At 43.0% G+C, this 15273-nt stretch overlaps 1 protein-coding gene across 1 annotated transcript; it reads left to right on the top strand.

The window, feature by feature from the left end:
* The first annotated feature begins 8387 nt into the window (after positions 1 to 8387).
* On the top strand, positions 8388 to 10210 carry LOC122565116 (testis-specific serine/threonine-protein kinase 6-like). The gene has a single exon (XM_043720747.1). It carries the CDS (start codon positions 9043 to 9045, stop codon positions 9853 to 9855), a length of 813 nt encoding a protein of 270 aa, XP_043576682.1. The 5' UTR covers positions 8388 to 9042; the 3' UTR covers positions 9856 to 10210.
* The last annotated feature ends 5063 nt before the right edge of the window (positions 10211 to 15273 follow it).

Genomic DNA, 15273 nt, shown 5'->3' with positions numbered 1-15273 from the left:
AATTAATTCTCATAAAATACCTGTGAACGATTCCCACTGAGTGGGGAGTGCAGCAGATTAAAATGAACCCAAGAATATAGACTTGGAAGTTGGTAAATGCACTATGCAGCACTGAAATACATAAGATCTTAAAAGAAAAAGATTAGGAGTCAGTCATTTAGCAACTCAAATCTCTCCTGCCATTCAGTACAATCATGACTGACATTCTGTACTAATGCTTGATTTCCACCTGATCCACAAATCCCTTATCTTCTTTTGTGTTCAAAAATCTATTGATCATTGCAGCTCCAACAACACCCAAGAAGCTGGACAACAAAGCAGCCTGCTTGATAAGCACGACATGCAAAAACACCTACTCCCTCCACCACCAATTCTCAGTAGCAACAGTGTGTACCATCTACAAGATGCACTGCAGAAATTCACTGAAGATCCTTAGACAGCACCTTCCAAACCCCAAAACCACTTCCATCTAGGCAGACAGGGGCAGCAGATACATGGGAACACCACCCCCTGCAAAACACACATTATACTGATATAGAAATAATTTTTCTTAAATTTGGATTATGGAATGTGGGCATCCAACCAGCCAAGCCAGCATTTATTGCCATCTCTAATTGCCCAGAGGGCAGTTAAAAGTTGAGTCACATATAGGCCCAGACCAAGTAAGGATGCCAGATGTTTCGCCCTAAAGAACATTAGTTAACCTGATGGATTTTTACAACGGTTGATACTCATTACAAGGTTAACATAGAGTTGGATTTTTAATTGAATTAAAATGTTACCATCTGCCAAGGTGAAATTTGAACCAATGTATTCAGAACATTAAATAAAAACTGAAAGAACTGCTGATGCTGTAAATCAGAGCCTAAAATAGAAATTGGCCCTTCCAAGGAAGGGTCAGCGCAACCAAAACATTAACTCTGATTTCTCTCCATAGATGCTGCTAGACCTGCTGAGCTTTTCCAGCAATCTTTTTTTTTTACTCAGAACCTAGGGATCTGGATTATAAGTCCAGTGACATTACCAAAATGCCACCACTTCCCCTGTTCTGCTATTCCTTCAATGCTGCTGTGTCAAAATCCTGGAATCTTATCTCTGTCTCCTACATAAAAAAACAATGTTTTCCTAGTTGCCATCAGTTCTGAGGAAGGGTCACTGCAGCAGAAATGTTAACTCGGATTTCTCTCCATAGATGCTGCCAGACCTGCTGAGCTTTTTCAGCAATTTCTGGTTTTGTTTCTGGAACGTTCTCCATCAGAGCATTGTGGGGGTCCCTACAGCAAATCGACTGCAGTGGTTCAAGAGGGCAATTCCCCATCAGCTTCTCAAAAAGAATTAGGGATGGGTAATAAATTGGGCTACATGGTGGCTCAGTGGTGAGCACTGCTGCCTCACAGTGCCAGGGACTGTCCGTGTGGAGTTTGCACATTCTCCCGTGTCTGCGTGGGTTTTCTCTGGGTGCTCCAGTTTCCTCCCATTGCCCAGGTTAGGGTGGATTGACTATGCTAAATTGCCCCATAATGTCTAGACATGTGTAGGTTAGGTGGACTAGCCATGGGAAATGCAGGGTTACAGAGACAGGGTAATGGGATGTTTCAGGATGAGATGCTCTTCAGAGATTCTGTGTGAGCTCAATGGGTCTAATGGTCTGCTTCACACTGTAGGTACACTTTGATTCTAATAAATGCTGGGCCTGACAGTGATGCCCACATCCCAAGCATGAACTAAAATACTATCTGGAAAACACTTCATGATAAACCATCCATAGTTCCTTGACGTTGACATTTCCAAAGATTCACAAACCCTGAGAGTGAAGGGATTTATTTTGTATCAGTATTGAAACAGATTCTCCAGCCCCAGGGAGAAACAATCTCCCAGTGTCTATCATATCAAGTCCTCTGCTAATTTTGTACATTTCAAGGAGAGTTGGGAGGTCATGTTGCCGCTGTACAGGACATTGGTTAGGCCACTGTTGGAATATTGCGTGCAATTCTGGTCTCCTTCCTATTGGAAAGACGTTGTGAAACTTGAAAGGGTTCAGAAAAGATTTACAAGGATGTTGCCAGGGTTGGAGGATCTGAGCTACAGGGAGAGGCTGAACAGGCTGGGACTGTTTTCCATGGAGCGTCAGACGCTGAGGGGTGACCTTATAGAAGTTTACAAAATTGAGGGGCATAGATAGGATAAATAGACAAAGTCTTTTCCCTTGGGTCGGGGAGTCCAGAACTAGAGGGCATAGGTTTAGGGCGAGAGGGGAAAGATATACAAGAGACCTAAGGGGCAACTTTTTCATGCAGAGGGTGGTACGTGTATGGAATGAGCTGCCAGAGGATGTAGTGGAGACTGGTACAATTACAACATTTAAAAAGCATTTGGATGGGTATATGAATAGGAAGGGTTTGGAGGGATATGGGCCGGGTACTGGCAGGTGGGACTAGATTGGGTTGGGATATCTGGTTGGCGTGGACGGGCTGGACTGAAGGGTCTGTTTCCATGCTGTACATCTCTATGACTCTAACACCTCTCATTCTCCAAAATTCAAATAAATTTGAATTCTACTTAATCCCTCCTCATAGAGCAATCCTTTTATCCCCAAATCAGGTTTAGTGAGCCTCCATTGCACCGTCTCGAAGGCAAGTACATTCTTCCTTATGCAGGAGGAACAAAACCATATACAATATTCCAGGGATATGTAATATTCTTGAGATTAGAGTGATTTGAAAAGCTTTTAATGTAACAATAAATTTAATAGAAATGACAATGATGAACATTACTCAAATCAGAGTTTGTTATGCTTTTATTTGGCAGCCAATGGGGAAGCAGACAATTTAGAGGGGAAAAAGAATTAATTGAAAACCCAGGATGGAAGAACAGGAAGTGGCCATTCAGCCCGTTAGCTTGGCCTGTTTTCTGATCTGACTGTTTCTGTTCCCCTTGGCTCTGGAACCTTTACTGAACAAAAAATGTACCATCACTTTCAAGTTTTTGAATTGAATTCCCGTCTCAACGGGTAGTTTATGGTAGAGAGTTCCAGGAGCCCTTTCTGCGCTAAGTTGCATCTGGACATTCCTAAGGCTACCCACCACTCCACCCCCCTCCAATTCCAGACTTCTCTACTAGAACCTGAATGATGACAACTGGAGAAAATTGGGACAAGGAGCAACTCAGATTACAAGAGAGTGAATGACATTATGGCAATATGAGCTTGTAAGTTATGCCAATATTAGTAAATTGACTGTGAACCGGAATGCCTAAGCTTTGCTAGCTAGCTCATCCACAAGGAAGCCCCCTCCTCTCAGAACTCAGGAAGGGTCACTGGACCTGAAATGTTAACTCTGATTTCTCTCCGCAGATGCTGCCAGCCCTGCTGAGCTTTTCCAGCGATTTCTGTTTTTGTTTCTGATGTACAGTATCTGCAACTCTTTCTGTTTTTATTCAGCTGGTTTAACAGCACAGAGTGATACCAACAGCGTGGGTTCAGTTCCCACTCTGGCTGAGATTACCATGAAGGAATCTCCTTCGCAACCTCACCCGAGGCGTGCTGACCCTCAGGTTAAAATTCCCGAATGACAGAGCTGTCCTATGGTGACTTATTTTTTGAAGGCAGAGGAGATATGCCATAATTTGGGGATTTTCTTTTGAATCACTTCCCAAAGTAAACAATTGAAATTATTTCCTATAAAAGAAAGCCTGGGATTTAAAGAGCAATGTGTACTTCATTCTGAGAGGTGCTGGTGTTGGACTGGGATGGACAAAGTTAGAAGTCACACAACACCAGGTTATAGTCCAACAGGTTTATTTGAAATCACACAAGCCCACTGCACCTGACGAAAGGGCTGCACTCTGAAAGCATGTGTGATTTCATTCTGAGTTTAGCACAGAAGAAGCATATGGAGACAAATACATGTTAGTCTGGATAATCAGAAACATACCTGTTACCTATAGCAATGGAAACTCCTTGATCCCGGTCTCTCTGTGAAGCTGTTACTTAAGAACCACAGAAACATCTGGCAAGTCTGACTTTTGCAAACAGGACTTTCTACAGCTATTGGATCAGTGAAAGGCTCAGAACAGACAGGGACAGTGATCAGGAAGAACTTCTGCTCTGGGCCATGCACAGAGGAATCCATTGTTAACAAATCAAAATGGCCAACTGAGGCAGCATAACAGCTCCATTATTTTTCTGTCAAACGGCAACAAAGAAAGAACTTGCATTTGTATAGTGCCTTTCATGATTTAGGAACATCTCAATACATTTTAGAGCCCATAAGGACCATCTAGCCACTGTTCATGTGCAAGAGATAAATTGTATTATTTAAAGCAAGTGAACGCGATTGTGATTATTGCTCTGCATATTATTATTAATAAAGCAAGAGACCAATTCTAAACAAGTCTCCTGGAATATTAATTTGATCTGTCGTAGCAAAGATTGAAGAATTGTACATGGTAAAGACACAGTGATTAGATTTAGGTCATATACATCATTACACACCTACATACCACTGATAATAGGGTGAATTAGTAATTACACCACTGTAAATTACAAACATTCATTTCCAAGGATCCAAACTCAAAGTGTGTTAGCTGACAATATTGTCTCTCACAAACATACAGAATTGTGTCTTCTCATGTCTGAAGAGGCTGATTAATAATAACTAATATCACATTGGCCTATCAAAGACAAGACAACTAATGTAAGAGCCAAATAAAGTTCAACAACAACAACAATCGATTTGCAATCATTCTCTTACCAATGACCTGACAACAGATCCAGATGGGAATGGTTTTAGGATGCTACCAGTAACTTGTGATAGGACAGAATAAAATCCACGTGGTGTCAACAACACATCCACAGCACTGATGTTTCTGTGATTACAGGACATCAGATTAATAGTTGCCTGAGTTACCTCCAGCCATAATGTTTGATATTCCTCCGAGGACTGAGCTCTTTCTGGACAGCGTTTGGTCAGCCCCATTCCCCATGCTCTTTCCCTCTGGCCCTGTGAGTTTTCTCTTGTTAAAGCACTTATCCCATTCCCGTTTGAAACTTAATAGTGAATCTGTTTCCATCAAACCTTCATGCATCATGTTCCTGATCATAATCATTCACCATGTCAAATGATCTTATGGACGTTTATAAAATCGCAAGGGGCATGAATAGGGTGAATAGGCAAGGTCTTTTGCCCAGAGTGGGGAGCCCAGAGCTAGAGAGGGTATAGGTTTAGGGTGAGAGGGGAAAGATATAAAAAGAAACCTAAAGGGCAACTTTTTCACACAGTGGGTGGTGCATGTATGGAATGAGCTGCCAGAGGAAGTGGTGGAGGCTGGTACAATTACAACATTTAAAAGGCATCTGGATGGGTACATGAATAGTAATGATTTAGAGGGATATGGGCCAAATGGGACTAGATTAATTTAGGATACGTGGCATGTATTGAAGGGTCTGTCTCTGTGCTGCACAGCTCTATCACTCTAAATAAAATTCATACCAGTACTGGTTTATTTGCCAATTAAATCTGTGTTCTTTAGTTACTGACCCTTTCACCTTCATGGTTTTTAACGTCTCCATTAAATCTTACTTTCTCTTTTTTGAAGAGATCAATCCCAGTTTCTCCAATTCCTCCTTATTAACTGAAGTTTCTATTTCTGGTATGATAGAGATGAGAAGACTCTTCAGAGGACCAAAGAAGGCTATGTGAAGACACTGTTAAGGAAAGTGAAGACGACCTCAGAGACAACTGGTATTTTACCAGCTTTGGGACTAACCTTTGGCAGTCTTTTCTTTCATCTCTGCTTGCTCCATTGTTAATCAAATCCCTTCCATGATCACAACCAGCTGTTAAATCGCACTTTTATTGTGACTGTTGGGGACAAACATCAGACCAAGGAAGAAGACATTAAAACACTTGGTCAAAGAGGTTTTCAGAAGGAAATTAAGGAAGAACAGTTAGAGATGCTTTTGTCAATTATTCCAGAGTTTACAGTCCTCAGCACAGACAAGTCACCCTACCATCAACACAGCTCAAACTCAACAAATTGACAACAGCTAAATACTCCAGCTGCTGAAATTAAAACTCTGGAGAAATTCAGCAGCGCCTGTGGAGAGATGCAGGATTATTTTAATCAGGATCAGCTGTACAAATGTTTCCCTACCAGACAAGTGAGGCAGCACTCAATATCCAGTTGTGTTACAGAAGGCCTGGTTACATCAATGAGGCAGTGGGAATGACATCATGTTAGATTATCACCATCAGCTGATGGGATGGGGTAAAAGGGGTCAAAGGGAAGTTGTTGCTTGTTTGTTGGGTGTTTCTGGAGCTGAAGGCAAGCATTATTCTCCAGCCGGAGTCCTTCTACATGTATTGACATTTTCGTTGTTATTAGCATCTCTGGTCTCCCCAACACCCCCCCAACTGCCTTTATCATTGCCCTTAACAACAACAAAGCTTTTCTTTCATTACAATCAACTGATTCTTTCATAAAGCCAAAATCTGTTCAAAACTCACATCTGTTGTGGAAGCCTTTTCTAATACTCCTTGGATACTCTGTAATGTGAGACAAAGGGAGTGCTGTCCAACTTCTCTCTCGCCTCCCTTCAAGCTAAAGCTAGTTTGACCAATAATATTGCATTCATTACTTCTCTCTAATTTCCAATCATGCTCTTATTATTGAATGTTCACCATCAAAAACAATGTTAATTGATCTATTTCCTATTCAGAATCTTAAATCTGTGGGTTTTCACCTCTCTCATAATCTTCCCTGTTTATGAGACATTGGCTTTTAAAACTCAGTGCCGCCGAAACCATTAGTTCCTCATAAAACTCTCGGGTCTATTGTGCTCTAATACTGATCATTTACATTCCAGTAAAACAGGCAACTCAGGGATTCTCAGTAAACAGAACCTACAGTAAACAGACTCTCAATATTATTTCTTCAAATGTACATTAATTCACAGAACATGGGGACTGTTAACAATGAGTTAATGGTTAAAGTTTCAAGGCCTAATCTGGGATAAAAAGAAGAGGATATCCCCAGTGAGGATAAACCTTGAGAAACTGCCTCAGAAAACTTCAGTAGTGTCTCCCTGTCTGAGTGTCTCCTCTCTGAGCTCCTTGAGCAAAGGCTTTTCAAGGAAGCCATTCTTTTGGCCGAAAAGGGGCATCTTTTACAGGCGAGACCTCCCACTTGGAAGGAACAATGACACTATGTAGTAGCTTGAGCAGAAAGTCTGTACAGAATAAACAAATCAAATAGACTCCCTGCTTACAAAGGGAAACCTTTAAATAAGAATTGTAGAATCATACATCACACAGCGATGCCATTCAGTGACAGATTTTTTGAACAGCAGCCTAGGAAAGCCCAATCTTCATACCTCTGCAACTAAATTTTTAATCCCACTCCATCTTGAAAAGTGCTGAACATACCCATCCCATCAGGCAGTGCAGCATTCCAAGTGTCCACCACCAGCCACAAAATCAAGATGCCTCTTCATCATCTGGCCTTCAGCCACTGAAAACAGTTTCTCTTTATTTACCCTTCTCATTCTACAAGCCTTGGTCAAATCTCCTCTTAGCTTGCTCGACTCGATGGCGAAAATCCTAGTTTCTCCAGCTTCCCTAAATAATTATTCTCTCACATCTCTAGAACCATTCCAGTGAATCGCTTCTGTAGCCTCTCCAAATCTTTCACATCCTTCCTGAACTGGGATATTTCAAACCGGGCGCCAGAATCCAGCTGGAACTGAACAAGCATTACGCTGCTCTTGTAGATGATGTGCCTGTCTGTTCTCTGAATAATATTTAATTATTTTGTGATTTTCAGGGCTTTTTCATCAGAATGTTTCCTTTAACTACTTTTTGAGGCCACAAATAGGCTCTTGGCACAATTTGATTTCCTCTTGGAAAGAGACAAGGGGCAAGCCTTCAAACCAGGACGATGGAGAGACTCCTGTTTGTTGCCTTTCCCTGCAAGAGCCCTTTTTCTCATGGGGACTGTGGATATTTCCACTGGGATTATGTTTCCAGATGGACCTTACAGATCACATTGGTGGAATCTTAAGAGTCAGACAGCACAGAAATAGACCCTTCGATCCAAAGTCGGGTGTGCCAAACTGAACTAGTCCCATTTGTCCATGTTTGGCCCATATCCCTCTAGACCTTTCCTATCCATGTACCTGTCCAAATATATTTTAAATTTTGTAATCGTACCCACCTCTACCACTTCCTCTGGCAGTTTGTTCCATACATGCACTACCCAGTGTGAAAATGTTGCCCCTCAGGTGCCTTTTAAATCCTTTCCCTCTCACATTAAATCTTATCCCTTTATGTTTGGATTCTCCTTGGCAAAAGACCGTGGCTATTCACCTTACCTATGCCCTTCATGATTTTGTAAACCTCTACGAAGTCACCCCTCAGCCTCCAATGCTCTATGGAATAAAATCCCAGCCTATTCAGCACAGTAGACGAGAGAAAACCAATGCTCTTTGAGATTCTCCAAGTCGAAATCCTAAGGGAAATAGTCCAATCAGAAAAGCTGCTGGGGAAGCCTTGCCCATTGGCTATCAGCCTACTGAGGGCAGTGTAGCCCAGCCTATCCTCGATGAGGGTGATCTCATAACACTCGGGTGTCAAGGTCAGAGGTCACCACTCCCAAACCTGTCAACGTAGAAACAAGCCTTATTATGTAATCTATGTTTAGTGTAAGCATCGCAAATAGATCCCTTACTTCACTTCCCCTTAAAGCCAACACAAACTTGTTTGTGCCTCAGAATGAATGGAACTGCTTTGTGACCTCATAAGGAGTTGGCCAATTTGGAAAGTTCAGGTGAAGGTTGGCAACTGGAAGTGGCCAAGCTCTTTATATTTCACTGCGAAGTTGCTGCTGTCAATATTATTTTAAAACATTTGGGCATATGTCTATAAAAGGTGATGGGGTGGGAGCGTGACACAAAGGAAACTTCACAACTGCAAATTATTACAGCAGGTGCACTGATAGGACAAGTTGGGTCATCAGGGTATTGCCTTAACAAGATGGCCGTGTAACATGTCGGGGAGCAAACTACTAGCACAGTTAGGTTATAAACTGGGAAAAACTATAGGAGAAGGCAGCTACTCCAAGGTTAAAGAGGCCATTTCAAAAAAGTACAACAAAAATGTTGCAATCAAAGTGGTCGATAGGAAAAAAGTTCCAAAGGATTTTGCCAGTAAGTTCTTGCCGAGGGAGTTGGCCATTTTGAGAGGGATCAAGCATCCTCATATTGTCCATGTCTATGAGTTTATTGAAGTTCGCAATGGGAAAGTCTACATTGTCATGGAGCTGGTCTCTACAAATCTTCTACAGTTGATCCAACAAAGAACCTGTGTCTCATGCCAGGAAGCCAAGTGCTTGTTTTCTCAAATCACCAAAGCCATCAAGTATCTTCACGAGCGTGACATTGTCCATCGGGATCTCAAGTGTGAGAACATCCTACTGACAGAGCAGATGCAGGTGAAGCTGGCAGATTTCGGATTTGGGAGGAAGAGCCGAGGCTATCCGGAGCTCAGTACTACCTACTGTGGCTCTGCAGCCTACTCTCCTCCTGAGGTCCTCTTGGGGGTCCCTTACGATCCCAAAAAGTATGATATCTGGAGCATGGGAGTCATCCTGTATGTGATAGTTACCGGGTATATGCCATTCAATGACTCCAGCATCAGCAAGTTACCAGAGAAACAGCTTATGGGTGTGATTTATCCAGAAGAGATTATGCTAGAGGAGAAGTGCCAGTCTTTGATAGAGAAATTGTTAACTTTCAGTCCACCGATGCGTCCAACGGCTAACCAAGTTACAAGACATGCATGGTTTAGAGAACGCAAATAAAGGAATATGCTCTAAAGAGGGTCAATACAAGAGCCTTGTTGCATTATTCCAGCAGATACTGTTCTAAGTTTTCTAAGATGGTAAGTTGGTTTCAAAGAAACGTTTTTTTGAACCAGACTTTGGTTGTGAACAACATTAAAACTGGGTATATGCACAGAAATTGGAGCTGGTTAACAAAACCATGACCAATCTATGACATTTTTATAATATTCCAATATCGCAATTTACTTAGCACCCAAAGTGACCTCTGACTTGAACGTATAACGACCAACTGACTACACCTCTCAGGAGAAAGTGAGGACTGCAGATGCTCGAGATCAGAGTTGAAAAAAAAGTGTGGTGCTGGGAAAGCACAGCCGGTCAGACAGCAAAGGAGCAGGAGAGTCAGGGTTTTGGGTACAACACTCCTTCAGGACTAGGATGGGGAAGGGGGCTGAAATAAATAGGGGGGGAGAGGAGGTGGGGCTGGGGGAAAGGTAGGCAAGTCAAGAAGATGGATCTGAATCGGAGGGTTGAACCTGGGATGGGGTGGGGGAGGAGAGGTATGGAAACTGGTGAATTAAATGTTCATGCCATGTGGCTGTAGGGTTCCGAGGTGGAAGATGAGGTGTTCCTCCTGCAGTTTGCAGGTGGCCTTTGTTGTAGGCGGTGGAGGAGGACAGCAGCTCTCTGCAACTGAGAATTTCCAATATTCACAAGTGTCTGGTTTCCTATTCATGGGATGTGGACTTCACTTATCAAGGACAGCATTGCAGCCCATCAGGTGTAAGTCCACCCACAGAGTTCCTTACCCAGCAATGGTGAAGGAATAACAATATAGCTTTTAAGTGTGTCCAGGTAGCCCTGGTTCTTTCTCGCTCGTAGAACTGGCAGGCTTTAACAAGGTGCCACTACAGGAGACAGTATCCGGCAAGTGAGTGGGGACACAAGGAGAAAGAAGAAAATAGACTTGCATACATATTACACATCATAAGGAAAACAAATCAATTTGCACAGAGCAAACTCCCTGAAAGTGACAGGATAATGACCAGAAAGTTTTAAGGGGTGCTGTCTGAAGAATATGGTTTAGCCCCAGACACTGCAAAGAACTCATCCGCTTTTTGAAATAATGCCCATGGGATATCTCTCAGTAGCGTGGGTTTAGCATCATATTCACAAGACGGCAGCACTCTCTACTAGTGCAGCACTCTCTCAGTACTGGCACAGAGATTGCCAGTCAGGATTACGTTCCTTAGCCTTTGAAGTGGGTTCGGGCAAGCAAACGTCTCAAAGGTGAGTGTGCCACAGCTAAAACCAAATTCTTTTAATAATTTCCTTCTCGTCTCTTGCAACTGGCTCAGGGACACAGGGAGAGGCAACAGCAGAAATTGCTGGAGAAACTCAGCAGGCATGCATGGAGAGAAAGCAGATGGGATCCGAAGATAATCAAACAGATGATCATCGAACAAGTGTCATTGAATCATTGGGTATCCAAACTGAGCAGCCAAATGAGACCTTAGTTCAATTGGCTGAGGGGTGACCTTATAAAATCACGAGGGCATAGATAGGATAAATAAACAAGGTATTTTCCCTGGGTGGGGAAGTCTAGAATTAGAAGACATAGGTTTAGGGTGAGATATAAAAGGGACCTAAGGGGCAGCACTTTCATGCAGTGTGTGGCGTGTGTGTTGAATCAGCTGCCAGAGCAAGTGGTGGAGGCTGGTACAATTACAACATTTAAAAGGTAGCTGGATGGGTATATGAATAGGAAGGGTTGAGAGGGATATGGGCCAAGTGCTGGCAAAAGGGACTAGATTAGGTTAGGATATCTGATTGGTGTGGACAAGTTGGACCGAAGGGTCTGCTTCCGTGCTGTTCATCTCTAGAACTCTGGAGGTGCTGCATTCCTTCAGCACTGCACTGAACAGACAACTGGTTTTTGTGCTCAGTGTTTCCAGCTCCTGGAATGCTACTTGAAACTTAGAAAATAGGAGGAGTTGGCCATTCAGCCCTTCGAGCCTGCTCCACTATTCAATATGATCATGGCAGATCACCCAACTCAGCATCTATTCCTGCTTTCTCCTTATTGATCTCTTTAGCCCCAAGAACTACATCCAACTCCTTCTTGAAACCATTCCAATGTTTTGGCCTAAACCATTTTCCAGGGTAGAAAATTCCACAGGCTGCTCACTCTCTGGGTGAAGACATTGTTGCTTGTCTCAGTCCTAACTGACCTACATTGTATGTTCAAGTCACATGGTTAGAACATCACTTGTCAAAGCGCCGATCGAAGCTGGCAATCGTATTATAGAAAAGGCACTCGGAATTTTTAAATCAAAGGATTAACAAGGAGCTTTAATAATTAACTATCTATTATGGAGGCAAGGGCCAAAACCAATAGATAACAATGCCTAATTAATTTATGAAAATGCTAATAAAGATTCAAAAGATTTAAAGATTCTCTGGAGAGAATATATAGGGCACAATTCTAAAGGGATTCAGGAACAGGGTGAGCTGGGTGTGTATATTAATAAGTTATTGAAGTGGCAGCACAGGATGAGAAACCATTTAATATTCAAGATGAAATCCTGAACTTTATTAATAGGGACATAAAGAACAACAACAAAGAGATATGAGACACTATTCCAGCTGCTGACTCCAGGCTGGGCACTGCACTTTTGGAAGGATGTGAAAGCATTGGAGAGCGCACACTGGACAGAGAATGCAGTGGAGAGAGTGCTTTTTATATATGATTCCAGGGCTGAGAAGAATCTAAAATAAAAACAAATCGAAGAAGTTAGGACTGTTTCTCTTGGAGAAGAGAAAGGAGAGAGGAGATCTGATGCAAGTGTTCAGAATCATGAGGGGCCAGGACACAGTAGATAGGGTGAAACTACTTTCACCCATGAAAGGCTAGGAAACAGGAGGGCACAGATTTAAAATAATTGGCAAAAGCAGCAGAAATGAGAATTTGTTTTTCATACGGTGGTTAAATTATGGAACGGATTGCCTGAGTGTACAACAACGGCAGGTTCATTTGAAGCATTCAAAAGGGAATTAATCTTATTTCAAAAGGCAGGATGTGCAGGATTATGGGTAGAAGTTGGCACTGAATGAGTTGCCTATTCTGAGAGCTAGTGCAGCTGCAAAAGGCTGAATGGCCTCCTTCTGAGCTGTATTGCTTCAGTAAGAAAGGATTAATGTCGGTGAGCCAGAGGGGGCCTGTTCAGCAAAAGCACAAGAGACACAGAGCACATGAACTTCTGTCTGGGCACCAGAATATTTCAGAACAAGGACCAAAAAAACTTTCTCACAGGGCACAAGAAAAAAATACTCTGAATTCTCTGGACATGTCCATTTGTAGGAAGGGATGGTAACTAGTAGACTTGAGCGCCAAGCAGCACTTGTACTTGGGCATTTGTTAAAATAAGATAAAATAAAAACTCTCCCCACATCCCCCCCCAACCACAGTCAACACAAATGTACATTGTAAATACAGCCTGTAACTGGAAAAGTTGAGACACACCTCTTATTCTCTATATCTCTTGCAGCTTACATAGCAGTTTAAGTTTGACATTTCAATGTAATTTTCATGTATATGTATATTTCATTAAATTTGTAAAGGCAGATAATTTTCCCACTGTCTGACAGAGGCTGGGTGAAGACGTTAATAAACTCAAGTGTGCAAACTCTGATTGGCCTGATTTTTAGGTTAGCATTACCCCAAAAACCTGTCAACCAGAAAATGACACACAATGGTCACCTGATCATAAGTGACCAATAAACTGCTTCGAAAGTAACAAATTTGTCATCTTTGGCATCAAAGTGAAAAGCTCCTGCCCAACCCCGGAATGGACCCAAAAAGTAACAGATCCCTTAGATTCAGGACTGAGGGCATGCAGAGTGTCAGACTGAGGTGTCAACTTTTAGACTGAGCTGTCATCCACCTTCTCAAGCAGGCGTAAACCCATCACTTATCCCTGTGCTCACTGTTCTGAAAGCATGGACCAGAGGTGTGGCAAATGGAGAAGAAACACAAGGCAGGCACAAACTGGCAAAGGGAAATCTTAGAATAGTTTCTGTGGTGATTGCAACAATGTCAGCCAGGTGGAGCTCAGAATGAGCTCCCTGATTGGGGACCAGATTAACAGCCCCAATCAGGGAGCACTGGCTGACAGATAGAAACAGGAGTGTCGACATCCCGTTCATTCTGAGAGCTGGCTCTGAGGGAGCTGGAGCAGTGTCAAGGACTTGAAACAAAAAGGAAATAGGAGTGTCATCTTTGGCCACTTGGGTGTTTCTTTTCTTCCTGGTGGTGGAAATTGAATAAAGATTTGTACACAAAAAAAAAGAAACAAGAGTGTCAGGATCTGAAGTTTGTCCTCATCTTCCTGAAAGCTGGTTGAATGGTGGGTTTGGGACCTGGCTTCGCTGCTCCTCTCCCTTGAAATTTGCTGTTTCTTGTATATGGCTGTTAATGTCAATTATTTTGTAAACTGTATTGTTTAATAAAATAAAAAAACAGGAGTGTCAGAGGTTCTGTTCACTCAGAACTGGCTTTGTACTAGTTGGGTCAGTGTCATGTAACGTGTAAGTGTAAATAAAAGCTGATTTGGTGATAGGTCCACGAAGGTCAGTATCCTATTTCAGATACCAAACATTTTACTTCATGCACACAACCAGGTACTGTGTAGCGAACAGGAACAAATAGAAGTAACTAGTCTCGAGCTTATTCTGCTATTTAATTTGATCACGGATGATCTTATCTTGCCTTCAACTATACCCTTTGGTACTGAATTCCTTAATATTGTCATCTAACATAAATTGATTTTGTGACATTATCCTTCCTGACATCACACTTAAATGTCACACGCAGCATGACATCGAACAATTCTTCCGCCGTCTTCGCCTCCGCGCCTACTTCTGCAACCAAGACTGTCGCCCACCCTCTGACAACCCCTTCTCCCGTCTCCAACACACCCCATCCACCTGGACCCCCAGTGCTGGCCTCTTACCCACCCTCGATCTCTTCATAGCCAACTGCCGCTGCGACATTAACCGCCACCTGAACTCCCCCACCCCTCTCACCCACTCCAACCTCTCACCCTCGGAACGTGCAGCCCTCCACTCCCTCTGTTCCAACCCCTACCTCACTATCAAACCGGCAGTCAAGGGAGGCGCGGTAGTAGTTTGGCGCACCGACCTTTACACCGCTGAGGCTAAACGCCAGCTCGCGGACACCTCCTCCTAATGCACCCTTGACCATGACCCCACCTCCCACCACCAAACCATCATCTCCCAGACCATCCATAACCTCATCACCTCGGGGGATCTCCCATCCACCGCCTCCAACCTCATAGTCCCACAACCCCGCACCGCCCGTTTCTACCTCCTGCCCAAAATCCACAAACCTGACTGCCCCGGCCGACCCATTGTCTC

The sequence above is a fragment of the Chiloscyllium plagiosum genome, chromosome 31 (assembly GCF_004010195.1).
Source record: "Chiloscyllium plagiosum isolate BGI_BamShark_2017 chromosome 31, ASM401019v2, whole genome shotgun sequence".
Lineage (NCBI taxonomy): Eukaryota > Metazoa > Chordata > Chondrichthyes > Orectolobiformes > Hemiscylliidae > Chiloscyllium > Chiloscyllium plagiosum.
This window is presented reverse-complemented; position numbering and strand designations above follow the sequence as displayed.

Coding starts and splice junctions, on each gene's coding strand:
- LOC122565116 (XM_043720747.1), top strand. CDS start 9,043: ATGTCGGGGAGCAAACTACTAGCACAGTTAGGTTATAAACTGGGAAAA.